The following is a 12,493-nucleotide window of genomic DNA, read 5'->3' as shown; positions in this document are numbered from 1 at the left end:
TAATATTATATTGTTATATTAAAAAACATTTATACCATTCCGGAAAAATATTATTACAATAATAAACTAACTTCATAAAGACAAATATATTTATTCTTATTGAATATAATGTATTAAATTACTATCAAGTCATCTGCATCAGTAAGGACTTCGCGAGAATATTGACTTCCAGCTGATACAACTTGTTTATAGCCAACTATACAGTCCTTCAATTCAGTACCTTCTTCGATGATACAACCACTGCCTAATATGCAATTTTGTATTACGCATCTGCAATAAATGATTTATAAATGACAACTATTACCTTTACAACTGATTCTTGAGTGCGAAATTCAACTAGCATAACAGATATAATACCGTTGCTTGATAATTGCGGATTCCATTAAAACACTCTGTGATATTCTAGTCTTTGATTCAACAGTAACATGTGGTCCAATATGAGTATGTTTGAGAGATGTTTTTTCCTCAATAAGAGCATTATTGTCCACTCTACAATCTTGTATTTGAGTGCTATGTATCGTTGCTGTAGGAGCAATAATTGGTACAGAAGGCTGTTCATTGTTGTCATTATTCCACCATTCTGATATCTAAAATATTGATTCTATTAATATTAATGATTGAAATAAAATTATTAATTCAAATAAATTGTATTTATTTTCACCTTTGTATTAGCGAGGTGATACATTTGTATAGTATTTGCCCTCAAACCAAATTTTCCATCACCAACGTAAGCATAACACCGTATTATATCCCCATGATATGTATCTTCTAAATCAGTGTCATGATCGTTGTATGCTGACATTTTTCTGATTAATTCATCGAGTGGTTTCTCAACTGCAAAACGGTAGATGACATCTTTTGAATTCGTTTGTACTATAGAGGTATTTTTATCATCCACATATTGCTTGGGAGGTTTTGAAAATTGTTTCCTAACAATATATGGCAGGAGTTCACCCTTTAATGTGGTAAAATTTCTAAAAAAAAAAAGAAAATGTTAAATTATTAAGAAGAAATTGCATTGTTAACAGTATTTTGCAGTTCTGCTTACTTATTCTGCACTAGAAAATTTAAAACCCATTTATTAATGACATACAAATGAGAATCCATTAATCTAGAATGCATAGTAAAACTTGGATATTTCTTAAGAAATGATTGTGAAATTTCTATTGTTTCTTCAAAGTCTGAGGCTGATGCTAAGAAAATTAAACGTCCAGTCTCATTGCAAATGCCAATTAAGTCAGTTTCAGGCTTTTGTTTGTTCTTCGGGCCTGGTGTTATGAAGTCATCTGGTACTTTAGGAGCAGGTAACATCAATGCTGTGATACTAGCATTATGTTTCCTATAAAGATTCAAGATTTCGCATATATCCACATCTGTAATCAAGTCGCAGGAGATCACCAAAAAATCTGTGTAAATCTTTTCGTGAATAAGCCTGATCGAATCTGCAGTTCCCAAATCTTCTGCATTTTTCACAGCAACAATGTCTGTCTTAATTTTAAGATTCAAATCATTCAAGGCTAAAGAAACATTGCGTTCCATAGATTCAGCTATAATAACAATAGCTTCTTTGAAGCCGACACGTTCCAACAGTTGAAGGGGATACCAAAGCATTGGTAGATTTCCAATTGGTAACAAACATTTATATTGGCCACGAGTAAGCTCAGTCATGCGGGATCCTCCTCCAGCAGCAAGCACAACTGCTTGAAATTCTTTATAAGGGAACATTCCTTTTGCTGAACAACTGTAACAACATACATTAAAGTATTATAAAAGGAAAAGTGTTTGCTGTATACACACAAAAATCAAAGACTGATGATAAAACGTACAATAAAGAAAGAAAAATGAAATTATGAATGTCTTTCTCTCGATGCAACTTTAATAACCTCTAGTGACAGACGGTGTAAGCATCATCAATGCGATGGTAATTAATAACAGTGTTCTTAGGTTAGGTTAAAATCATATTTAAATAGCCGCAGTATTCTGAAACAGAAATTGCGGAATTGCATAAAAATAAAGATATTACGAAAAGTATCGCACGTAATTTACGTGAATTTATATCAAGGAATTAGTCATAGCTATCATAACCTACACTATAGAAATACCGAATCTGAAAAGAACAGAGACGAAACATGTGCGAAAACGAAGATGATATAATCACTGTGGGAAAGTACGTGATTATAAAAAAGCAGAACTTTAAAAAGATTTATAAGGTAGCTACGAATGGTATCTTGACCTTAGGAAGAGACACAGTGCAAATGCACGAGATTATTGGCAAAACTTTCTGGACTACCTTCGAGATGATCCCAGTGAAAAAAGGGAAACGGACGTATTTCTTAAAAGAAGTATTAGAAACCGAGTCGTTGAACGATTTATTAAGTGAATTACCAAGTGGTAATGACAATCGTACTATTGTAGACGATGGCACATCACAGAAGCTTTCTAAGGAGGAAATACTTCGCCTTCAAGAATCTGGCAAAACTGGTAAAGAAATAGTGGGTAGTCTAATTGAGAACAATAAGTCTTTCCTGGATAGAACCGAATATTCGCAGGAGAAATATTTGAAAAAAAAGGAGCAGAAGTATCTCAGATATATAACAATATGGAAACCTAATATAAGCTTATTGCACGATGTGTACTTTCAGTTGGATCACAACAAAATTGGAAACTTAAGAATGGACTCTTTGTCACAGTTGTTGTCATACAGTGACGTTCAGTCAGATGGTTTGTACATATTGTATGACAGTGGTTCACATGGTATGCCTGCAGCTGCAATGTTGAACAGAATTGGTGCAAATACAGAAGGACATTTGATTAATTTACATCCTGGGAATGTTCCTCAGCTTGCACTTGTCAATGCCATGAATTTCCCTAGGGAACAATTAGACAGATTAATTAATGTTAACATTTACAGTTTTTTGAGATTATATTATCAAGGTGAGAGTGCTGTGTTAGATAAAATCTCCAAGAAAGTTCATAACAATTGTATAAATAAGATAAAAGAAAATGAAAGCAAAAATGATGATGAGAGCCTAGTAAATAATGAAATCTCACAAATTGAAGAGACAGATATGAAAGAGGGAAACTTAAACAACATCAATGAGTCAAATGATAAGGTTGAACATAGCACTAATGGTAGTTTGAAACGTAAACGAGATGAAAGTGATACACATGAAGCTGTAAAAGTCACTGTTGTAAAGAAACCAAAGTGGTTAATGGAGACACAGTATGCAGTGGAACTTGTTAAAGGTTCTAAAGCCAGAGGATTGGTGATTGTGGCTAAAGAGCACCCTTTGAATATCGTCACAGCTCTTCTACCATTTCTGGGATTCTCTAGACCGTTTGCAATATATCACGCACATCGAGAGCCATTACAAGAAACTTACATGATGTTAAAACAAAAACAGAATGTTATTAATCTAAGACTTCTCTCTAACTTCTTGCGTTCGTATCAGGTATTGCCAGATAGAACGCACCCTGATATTTTAACCAGTGACACTGGGGGTTATTTATTAAGTGGATACTTAGTTCAATAATAAATTACATTTTTAACAAAATATTTATTTATCCGAATAAATTTATAAGTTTAAGTAATATTGTAAGTTGTATCTTAGATTATAAGTAACTTGTGCAAACAGCAATATACTTTTTATAAGTGCTTTATATTTACATTGGACAAAATTTTTGTGAACAATAAAGAAATGCTATTTTATATTTTGCGTGCTTATATTAGCTTAATTCCGATTTTAACTATCTCTGGTGATTTGAAGATTTTGATGGCAATAGAAGTGGGAGTAATTGGTTAAAGTTAGAAAGTAGGAAACAGCTGATTCTGTTTGTCAATAAAGTTAGGTTTCCCGTTGTCAATTTTTCGCATAAAATTTATTTGAATGTTAATATAAAAAGAAGTAAGATTTTTTTTTCGAAAAATGTTTACGTAATCGATCACGACGATTTAAAAGTTAAGCATCTAAGAAAAATGTCGATTTATCGAGTGTTGCACGTGAGAAGGTAGTATTCGACAGGTTAAGAATGCGAATATAAATGTGTTTACTAAATGAATTCCGTGATGATTTTACCGTTAAAACCATCTTCGAAAAGTCTCTTCATGATGATCAGGAAAAAATTACACATGAAACTAAACATCTCAACTTTGCTGATCATGCTGTTAATTGTTTTTTTATGTATACATTATTTGTCTTCTACAAGATGTTCCTCCAACGAGCAAGAGGTAAGGAACAAGCCGAAAGTTAGGCTTATAATACTTGTATTCTCTAGTCCGGATAATCTAGAACGAAGAGCCACTATCAGAAAAACATGGCTGGCCCAAAAGCAAGCCACGGTCAAGCACTTCTTTGTAGTGGGAACATCAAATTTACAACAGGAACAAAGAGAAACCTTACAGTCTGAGAAGCAGAAGTTTGATGACTTACTATTGTTATCAAGACTGCCAGATTCTTATGGAACTCTGACGAAGAAACTTTTGTATGCACTTAATGAAATCCATGGATTTTATGAATTTGACTTTCTGATGAAATGTGACGACGATACATTTGCTCTGGTACACAAGATTTTAAAAGAGCTAGACAAATGGGATGGAAAAGGGACAAGGAAGGAATTGTATTGGGGATTTTTTAATGGAAAAGCACAAGTGAAAAGAAGCGGGCCATGGAAAGAGACAGATTGGATACTGTGCGACTACTATCTTCCTTATGCACTTGGAGGGGGATATATCTTGTCTTATAATTTAGTAAAGTTTATTGCTACAAATGCAGACATTTTAAAGTATGACAATATAATAATATGAAAATGAACTGTCATTGAGCATTATGTCTAATGGCTCTTACCATATTTTTAGATTGTATAAAGCAGAGGATGTGTCTGTCGGTCTTTGGATAGCACCACTGGCGAACATTGAACGAAAACACGACGTACGTTTTGATACGGAGTACAGATCGCGTGGATGTTCCAATCAGTATATAGTTACACACAAACAGACCATTGAGAACATGAAAAACATGCACGAATATTATCAAGCGTCTGGAGCATTATGCATAAAAGAAATAAGAACTCGTATGAGCTATCAATACAATTGGACAGTTCCACCTAGTCAGTGTTGCAATTTACAATCGGATATTCCATAACAACCAAACTTCCTTTTTTTTAATATATTTGATATTCTAGTCATCACCTATTTTAAAAGTATTACATATATTTTATCACTAAAACTAAATTTGTTGTTGGTAAATACCAACATCATAAATTTTTTATTTATATCAACGTGTCTGTAATATTTCTATTTAAGCAATGATGTTTTATAGTTTTTGCGGTTAGTTAAACGAGAAAAGCCAATAAATGAATAATTCGAATATTATCGTATTAAAGCATGCATTTCACATTAATACTTTTTTTGCAATAAATAAATTAAGATTTTAGTAATTTTTTGCATATATGTTTGAATAGAAACAGAAATTAGAAACTCATTTTTATAAATCAAATATATTTTTCTCACAATTACTATACAATTATTACGTATATAATATATATATTATATATATTAAATACATATATATAATATATACATCATATATTATATAATACATCAAATTCATATTATATAATATATATTATATATCAAATTTAATATATTATAAATATATATTATATAATATATCAAATTTTACATTTACAATTTTACATTTTATTTCAATAAAAGAAATTATATTCATTATCTCTCTATACGTCATCATTTATATTTATAAAATATAAAAACAGTAATGTAATTTGTTTACTTTGATACAATACTTATATAATGTGTTAATACAATTGAGCGAATCACAGATATTTGAGAACAATTTATAATACTACTTCATATTACTATTTCATATATATCTAGAAAGAAAAATAGAAAATTGACGAATAGCTTATCGCTATTAATTGATCGCATTTTCATTACATCTTATATTGCGTAAAAATTATATAAAAATTAATTAGCGTAACATTGAAATTTCATGAAATTTGTAAGATCTGAATCGCATTTAAATTATATCTATTTCCATGGGAGAAATAGGTAAAAAGAAAGAATTGTTTTTTTAGCAATATCAGATGCAACATAAACCGAATCATTTAATACTTTCTTTATGTCCTCTTTTTCGTTTTTACAAATTTCCTATTTGTTTTGCATAATTTTATATACAATTTTTTTTTATGTTAAACTGTGAAAAACATTGTTTTAATTTTAGAAACGATTCACGAATCTCTCCTTCTGTTTTAAAAATGAGCACATCTATCCATTTTCTAGAAATTACTTTTTTTTTCTATCTTGTGTACACTTTGGGCAATACCATTTCCCTTTAGGTTTTGTAGTTAACCCAACGCACGCAAAGTGGAACCATTCTATGGGGCACTATGTTAAAAAAAAGAATATTACTAAAAGATCATCAAACATTTAAGAGGCATTTTAAAATGATATACACTCACGTCTGGATTGTCACAACCGATCATTTCTCCATAAGAGACTTGGTGGCACAAGCAATAGGTTGGTTCGTTAGGATCTACTGGCATATCTAAAACATCTGCCGGATGACCAAGTGCAGTCGATTCTACCTGAGCACCGCTACCAACAGCCCCGGCTGATGAAACAGAGGCAACAGATCCTCCTTGGCATTACATTTAATGAATTACAATTTTTCCACGGCCATAGATAAATTGCAAATTCAAAACAAATTTTACCTTTCTTCTGCTTTTTCCTAGCTGTTTTCGACTCGTCTTCGCTAGTTGTGCCTGCAGCACCCTTTTTTCGTTTCTCCTTTTCCTTTAATTTCTTTCTACCTTTTTTACTAGCATTGCTCTCCTCTTGCGCTCTACTGCTGTTCAATGCTTTGTCTTGTATTTCAGCTTCGAACCTAGCCAAGTCCGAGTCTAACCTTCTGATGTGTTTATCCACCAGTTCATATGTTTGTATTGCCAATTGTACTTTGTCATCACCGTACTCTTTTGCTTTATTGAACAAATTTTGAATGTGGGTCAACTGTTCCTTCTTCTTTTCCGGTGATTCTTTCTTCAGATTTTTCAAGTAATCATCAGCTAATTTATCTATGTCTTTCATCAATCCTTGGGCTCTGGCATCAAGATCCCTCATCAAAGTGAAATTTCTTTGTAGTTCAATAGGTAAGTGCTCTAGACCTGATCAAACAAAATTTAAAGAGTAATTATGCCTGTTCTCAGTGAGTCACAATGATATCAGATTGAATTGAATTCTTGGTGTGTTTTAATTTTTAAGTTTATTCAAGTTGTTACATAAAACTTGCACAAAATTACATACAAATAACAAGTTGTTATATACAAAATTTGATGAATAATTAGATTCAGTCTCAGTGACTCAGACTGACATCAGATTCAGTTGTATTCGTAAAGATTATAATCTTTAAGTTCAAAATAAGTTATTGTAAGTAACTCGTACAAATATTTTTATTCGTTTTCATCTTGCAAAATCAAATTACGTATTTGATTATTTCGTACTACTTCAACTGATTGAAAAACTATAAATTATAGTGCTGCGAATATACTGTGCTATGTAAATAACATATAATGTAATTTCAATTAATCACTATGTTTGATACAAACTATGTTTGATAGACGTGTAGTTTTGTTTAACCTTAAATCAGAATCGGAGTGAACACTTACTGTCTAAGTAATGCTCAAGGTACAGTGCAGTTGTCATATTTATATTTGTTCGATCGGCAATTGAACAAAAACGTAACGTTTACGTAAATGTAACGTATTATTTACACGAAATCACAAGAACAGTATCATTAAAAATATCAGTAGAGCTTAAAAGAGAACGATCAATGACTGTTAGCATGGGTACCAACCAAGCGTATCCAATATAAATCCGCCATAACAAAAATAAACCATTGAGGACATACTTCACGACATTACAATGCCATGCTATGAAATTTGAAAAAAAAGGATCAAACGTGATTAGAATTTTAAATCATTTTATATGTATTAATAGGAATGCACTGTGCTCTTGTCTACAATTATTTGTCACATAAATCGACCTATACAACGAACAACGTTCGAAGAAAAATCGATGATAGAATTGAAATCGATTGAGAATCGCAATTCAGATGAGAGAAACATGGCTGCGTTCACGTCTTTAATATCAAAGTAGGTGTAATTGTACGTGAAACTGGAAGTGGTATCATCGAGCTCTCGTTAGGAATGAACAAAAACTTGTTAGCGTATCTGGGTCTGTTACGTTTTGTACATTGAACGAGAATTCTGGCAAAATTGTACATTATTCGTGGTAAGTCTCGACCAACTTTCAAGGTTGGAATCAATAGAAATATTTTTGCCTGAGGTGGTTTGAAAAATCTCAGTGAACCTCATCTTGATGATTCTGTAGAATTGCATATATTAATAAATCAGATCCTGTTAAAGAAAAGAAATATTGATCAGTTGTTTGTTTCTGCAGCCAAAAGATGGTAAAGCTATATGCGTTTTCGATTTTATATAAAAATCCAACATCAGCGACAACGTTGAAAGCTGCCTATGATGTGGAGTCGTTCTCGTTTTTTCAAAGGGGAAGCGTCAAAGAGTTTATGACGTTCATAAGTAAGACTATCGTGGAACGAACTCAAAGCTGTTTTAGGCAGAGCGTGAAGGAAGGAGGTAACACCATACGAAGGTGTACAAAGTCGTTTCAATACCCTTAACTGTTAAATTGCAATTGTTTTGTAGATTACATGTGTCACGTATTTGTACGAGCAGATAATTTGGCTGCAGTGCTTATATCAGATCACGAATATCCTAGAAGAGTGGCGCACACGTTAATTACAAAAGTTATGGATGAATTTGCAGCCAAGTATCCTCAGTCTACATGGGAGACATTAAGCGAAGCCATGACTGATTTTGCACAGATCAACGTGTACTTGGCGAAATATCAGAATCCCAATGAAGCTGATGCTCTTACTAAAATGCAAAATGACTTGGACGAGACAAAGATTATTTTAGTAAGTACAAGTGTTTTGGAAGCCATGGTAAAGAGATATCTTTTAAATTAATCAGATTATTCTACATACTTTGTAGCACAATACACTGGAAGCTGTTCTTAAAAGAGGTGAGAATTTGGATGAATTGGTCTCCAAATCGCAAGGTCTGAGTGCTCAGTCGAAAGCGTTTTACAAAACTGCGCGTAAAACTAACTCGTGTTGCAGTTTAGCTCCTTAAAATCCTTTTGCCGAAAGTTATACTGACCTGTTTCAATGAATATCCTTGTAATTTTATAATATTAATACAAAGTGCAAAGGAATTATTATTATATACAGGTTTTATTAAAATAGATAATGTATAAATTCTATATGTACCGAAATTCGATATTTTGTGTACAAACTCTTTGTATATAAAATGTATTAATGCACTTGAATTGCGTACCAAGCTACTGCCGGATTCAATTGAACTGATTTTTATTTGTTTAAATTGTTCTTTTTTCTTTTATAAAACACCTTGGTCTTAGAAGAATTTTAGTACAGTTTTGCGTATGGAAATACATTCCGACTTTTATTTTATTTATACATCGACAAAACGATAATGGGATATAAAATTAAAATGAACATTTTGCTGTTAAGTATAATAGAAAATATAAATACAACTTTTATTTAAATTTATTTAAGAAGTGAGTTATTATAGAATGGAGTACATTTTTGTAAACAGTTATTTTAATTTTTATTTGTAACATAATTTTGTAAAATTAAATTAATTTCATATTAATGAAACAATAAATTATAATGTTGTGAATAATGATGTTGTGACTTAACAAAGTGGTGCAAGATAAAGTTTAATTTCATATATTTGTACATTACTCGATAATCTTTGTGTAAATCAACTTATTTGTATGAATTGTATAAATTTTACTGATAATCAAAATTCTAATTTATTTCTCTATATAAAAATAAATATAAATATAAATATAAATATATGTGTGTGAGTGTGTATGTATTTAAATGAATATAATATGTAGATATATAGCTAGTGTATTTAATATGACGCCTGCGTACATGTGTAAGTAATTATATATCTACATCTATGTAATTTTAAAAATATATTTATATTTTTAACATATTTGTTTCATGATAAAGTCGACACATTAAATTTTTTTATTACTACATGATTTATTTTAAGACTTAAATTATAACAAATTAGTTTTAGTCTGGTATGGCAGTTCAAATAGATTACAATTTACAAAATCACGAGGCGTACGACGGTACAAACTAAATACCATAACTCTTTCTCGTGTAAACCATGGAATTTTCTGGTACTTTGGATTATACTCGTACTGATACTTTTCAGTGTCGATCTGAAACGTTACATTAAATTTTCACAAATTATATACAACAAATAACATAATTATACTTACTTTATCAAGTATATCTCGTATTGTGTCTTCTGCTTCACCCGGAAGCAGAAATTCTTTAGCACATTTGTCAAAAATAATATCATCTATGTCTACAAGCAAGTCCCATTTCGTCTGATACGAATACACAACGTCATTTAAATGATGACTGTCTCGAAATATCCAATCACTGAATTTAGTTTTCACCTCAGATTCCTCCAAGTCTAAGTTTTCTATGTCGTCTGCTACGTCTTTAGCATTGCCCCCCTTGTTCCAATCATAGACTAATATTTCTGAATGGTTTGTTAGCCAGGAGAAACATTTCTCCTTCACTCCATTATCCAGATCCGATAAATATTTCTTTGTGAAAACTTTTGAATTAATTTCATCCGAATTACCTCGTTTCCTAATTCTTTCCTGCAACACGTTTAATCAATAAGTTAATATTAATATTAATCGATATCATTCTCCTGAAATTATAAAACAATAGAACTTACTAGAGTAGTTTCTGGAGTTGCTTCCAAATATATGACTAAATGTGGCATCAGCAACCGCTTTGTTGCTTCGTTTTTGAGCTGTTCAAATATTTTCAGGCTATTTTCTTGTATATACCCGGAATTATACATGGCATATATAAAACCAAAATCTGTAAAAATGGATCGGTTAAGAATAACACCTTGTCCCGTTGACAATATATGAATTATTGCGTTCATGCACTGTTCATATCTCATTAAAAGATATCCCAGTTGGATACGAGGTGTTCCTGTATGACTTGGATCTTTTAGGAAATTTTTCAGATCACGGAATTGCCATGCTTCTGGCAAATCTGGATTTATATTGCGAACGTCGTATCCATAGCAATTTATATACATATCATCGAATGTTGGTGATGGCATATACAGTAATCCAAATTCTTTTGCTAAATCTTCGCAGAATTTGCTTTTCCCTACTGCGGGAGGGCCATCTACAACGATTAATTTGGTATTTTCATCGTACGTGAGACATGTTAGATCAATAATCTTGTTTGTTTTGAGGCATGATTTATTCCAATAAGGATATGGATCTGGTTTAGGTGTTTCAATTTTAAATTTCAATGTCCTCATAAATGCCACTTGCATCAGGTTATTAACATTTTTTGATGCCTGTAAAATACATGATTATGAGAAGATATAACATTGTAATATAAATTTAAAATAAAAATAATGTAACTACATAAATAATATAGATATCACAGTGAAAAGTATTTAGAATAAAAGAGGAGATCTTATAAAACTACTTAATATAAAAAAAAATATAACGTACTAACGAACGAGTAATTTATAAATGATTTTAACAATCATTAACAATTTTAACAATATTCGATTGTGTTAATGACTATTATTATAACGTTACATTATTATATTAGTGCTACATTATAGTACCACAAGTACTAACCTTACATAATCGAGTTAAATATCCGAGGGAATTGCTTTTTGCGATAGTGGTCGACAATATCGATGTCATTGTACTGAAATAAATATTATTTCAGTCAAAAATTTCAATACAACAAATGACACGTAACGTAGCAAATATTGTCCATATTAATTCCTTACCCACTATGATAGCACTTCGTAACTTCGCTCAGTGGTACTCAATTTGCACGTAACACTGCACTACCGCTATCATCGAGCGCTATTGTTTTCTGAATTGAAAAATATGAGTTAATACAATAATAACAATTAATTTATGATAAATTAACACAGTTATAAATAGGATGAATTATTATAAACACGATGAAAAATATGATAAATTAATTATACATAATATAATTATACAATTAAAATGTGATAAATTAATGCAATTACAATAATAATTATAATTACATTATAAATAAAGGAAAAATAAGTAAAAAAACATCGACTGAGATTCAATAATTGAAACAATCAGTGACAAAGAGGCTTGTTATACCTAATATATTTCCTGACTACCTGAAAGGTTTCCAATTTTAATGTGAATCAAGTATCGTCAGACTTAACTGCGACAATAAGAAAAGTCTTGTAATCTCGTTGAACTCGTGAAACCAAAGTAGGTTTGGGAGAAATAAAAGATCTATACAGAGAG

At 31.2% G+C, this 12,493-nt stretch overlaps 6 protein-coding genes across 9 annotated transcripts; 3 read left to right on the top strand and 3 right to left on the bottom strand.

Moving 5' to 3' along the window:
* Nucleotides 1-71: 71 nt before the first annotated feature.
* Nucleotides 72-1,725, bottom strand: LOC122527185 (translation initiation factor eIF-2B subunit gamma). The gene is made up of 4 exons (XM_043651145.1): nt 1,049-1,725; nt 662-974; nt 358-587; nt 72-270 (listed from the first exon to the last, which is right to left on the bottom strand). The coding sequence occupies exons 1-4, from the start codon at nt 1,723-1,725 to the stop codon at nt 114-116; spliced, it is 1,377 nt and encodes a 458-aa protein (XP_043507080.1). The 3' UTR covers nt 72-113.
* A 404-nt stretch (nt 1,726-2,129) lies between these two features.
* On the top strand, nt 2,130-3,711 carry LOC122527184 (tRNA (adenine(58)-N(1))-methyltransferase non-catalytic subunit TRM6). The gene has a single exon (XM_043651144.1). It carries the CDS (start codon nt 2,130-2,132, stop codon nt 3,531-3,533), a length of 1,404 nt encoding a protein of 467 aa, XP_043507079.1. The 3' UTR covers nt 3,534-3,711.
* A 126-nt stretch (nt 3,712-3,837) lies between these two features.
* Nucleotides 3,838-5,366, top strand: LOC122527186 (beta-1,3-galactosyltransferase 6). Its single transcript, XM_043651146.1, has 2 exons — nt 3,838-4,782; nt 4,856-5,366. The coding sequence occupies exons 1-2, from the start codon at nt 4,055-4,057 to the stop codon at nt 5,139-5,141; spliced, it is 1,014 nt and encodes a 337-aa protein (XP_043507081.1). The 5' UTR covers nt 3,838-4,054; the 3' UTR covers nt 5,142-5,366.
* A 732-nt stretch (nt 5,367-6,098) lies between these two features.
* Nucleotides 6,099-7,883, bottom strand: LOC122527157 (inhibitor of growth protein 5). Of its 3 annotated transcripts, none has more exons than XM_043651091.1 (4): nt 7,684-7,883; nt 6,730-7,182; nt 6,478-6,656; nt 6,099-6,403 (listed from the first exon to the last, which is right to left on the bottom strand). In XM_043651091.1, the coding sequence occupies exons 1-4, from the start codon at nt 7,718-7,720 to the stop codon at nt 6,302-6,304; spliced, it is 771 nt and encodes a 256-aa protein (XP_043507026.1). In that variant the 5' UTR covers nt 7,721-7,883; the 3' UTR covers nt 6,099-6,301. The 3 variants fall into 3 exon arrangements, with proteins under 3 accessions (XP_043507026.1, XP_043507028.1, XP_043507029.1); XM_043651093.1 differs by having other exon boundaries at nt 6,478-6,653; XM_043651094.1 differs by having other exon boundaries at nt 6,478-6,629.
* Nucleotides 7,884-8,009: 126 nt separating this feature from the next.
* On the top strand, nt 8,010-9,361 carry LOC122527158 (synaptobrevin homolog YKT6). Its single transcript, XM_043651095.1, has 4 exons — nt 8,010-8,308; nt 8,477-8,673; nt 8,743-9,014; nt 9,091-9,361. Exons 2-4 carry the CDS (start codon nt 8,484-8,486, stop codon nt 9,229-9,231), a joined length of 603 nt encoding a protein of 200 aa, XP_043507030.1. The 5' UTR covers nt 8,010-8,308; nt 8,477-8,483; the 3' UTR covers nt 9,232-9,361.
* A 137-nt stretch (nt 9,362-9,498) lies between these two features.
* Nucleotides 9,499-12,074, bottom strand: LOC122527155 (NADH dehydrogenase [ubiquinone] 1 alpha subcomplex subunit 10, mitochondrial). 2 transcript variants are annotated; one of them, XM_043651088.1, is made up of 5 exons: nt 11,986-12,074; nt 11,828-11,900; nt 10,891-11,535; nt 10,418-10,810; nt 9,499-10,357 (listed from the first exon to the last, which is right to left on the bottom strand). In XM_043651088.1, the coding sequence occupies exons 2-5, from the start codon at nt 11,894-11,896 to the stop codon at nt 10,190-10,192; spliced, it is 1,275 nt and encodes a 424-aa protein (XP_043507023.1). In that variant the 5' UTR covers nt 11,897-11,900; nt 11,986-12,074; the 3' UTR covers nt 9,499-10,189. The 2 variants fall into 2 exon arrangements, with proteins under 2 accessions (XP_043507023.1, XP_043507024.1); XM_043651089.1 differs by having other exon boundaries at nt 10,295-10,357; nt 10,414-10,810; nt 11,828-12,040.
* Nucleotides 12,075-12,493: the final 419 nt, after the last annotated feature.

This window comes from Frieseomelitta varia, unplaced genomic scaffold (assembly GCF_011392965.1).
Source record: "Frieseomelitta varia isolate USP_RPSP 00005682 unplaced genomic scaffold, Fvar_1.2 scaffold_212, whole genome shotgun sequence".
In the NCBI taxonomy this organism is placed as follows: domain Eukaryota; kingdom Metazoa; phylum Arthropoda; class Insecta; order Hymenoptera; family Apidae; genus Frieseomelitta; species Frieseomelitta varia.
Note: the sequence above shows the minus strand (reverse complement) of the source record. Positions and strands in the feature narration are given on the sequence as shown.

Excerpts from the sequence above, each read along its gene's own strand:
- LOC122527185 (XM_043651145.1), bottom strand. The coding sequence starts at position 1,725 with ATGTTCCCTTATAAAGAATTTCAAGCAGTTGTGCTTGCTGCTGGAGGA. Across the intron at positions 975-1,048 it reads AATTTTCTAGTGCAGAATAA|AAATTTTACCACATTAAAGG; the intron begins GTAAGCAGAACT and ends TTTTTTTTTTAG. Across the intron at positions 271-357 it reads TCCGCAATTATCAAGCAACG|ATGCGTAATACAAAATTGCA; the intron begins GTATTATATCTG and ends CATTTATTGCAG.
- LOC122527184 (XM_043651144.1), top strand. The coding sequence starts at position 2,130 with ATGTGCGAAAACGAAGATGATATAATCACTGTGGGAAAGTACGTGATT.
- LOC122527158 (XM_043651095.1), top strand. The coding sequence starts at position 8,484 with ATGGTAAAGCTATATGCGTTTTCGATTTTATATAAAAATCCAACATCA. Across the intron at positions 8,674-8,742 it reads GCAGAGCGTGAAGGAAGGAG|ATTACATGTGTCACGTATTT; the intron begins GTAACACCATAC and ends ATTGTTTTGTAG. Across the intron at positions 9,015-9,090 it reads ACGAGACAAAGATTATTTTA|CACAATACACTGGAAGCTGT; the intron begins GTAAGTACAAGT and ends CATACTTTGTAG.
- LOC122527155 (XM_043651088.1), bottom strand. The coding sequence starts at position 11,896 with ATGACATCGATATTGTCGACCACTATCGCAAAAAGCAATTCCCTCGGA. Across the intron at positions 10,811-10,890 it reads CAACTCCAGAAACTACTCTA|GAAAGAATTAGGAAACGAGG; the intron begins GTAAGTTCTATT and ends AACGTGTTGCAG. Across the intron at positions 10,358-10,417 it reads TACGAGATATACTTGATAAA|ATCGACACTGAAAAGTATCA; the intron begins GTAAGTATAATT and ends GTAACGTTTCAG.
- LOC122527186 (XM_043651146.1), top strand. The coding sequence starts at position 4,055 with ATGAATTCCGTGATGATTTTACCGTTAAAACCATCTTCGAAAAGTCTC. Across the intron at positions 4,783-4,855 it reads ACAAATGCAGACATTTTAAA|ATTGTATAAAGCAGAGGATG; the intron begins GTATGACAATAT and ends CCATATTTTTAG.
- LOC122527157 (XM_043651091.1), bottom strand. The coding sequence starts at position 7,720 with ATGACAACTGCACTGTACCTTGAGCATTACTTAGACA. Across the intron at positions 7,183-7,683 it reads CCTTGAGCATTACTTAGACA|GTCTAGAGCACTTACCTATT; the intron begins GTAAGTGTTCAC and ends TTGTTTGATCAG. Across the intron at positions 6,657-6,729 it reads TAGGAAAAAGCAGAAGAAAG|GAGGATCTGTTGCCTCTGTT; the intron begins GTAAAATTTGTT and ends TGTAATGCCAAG.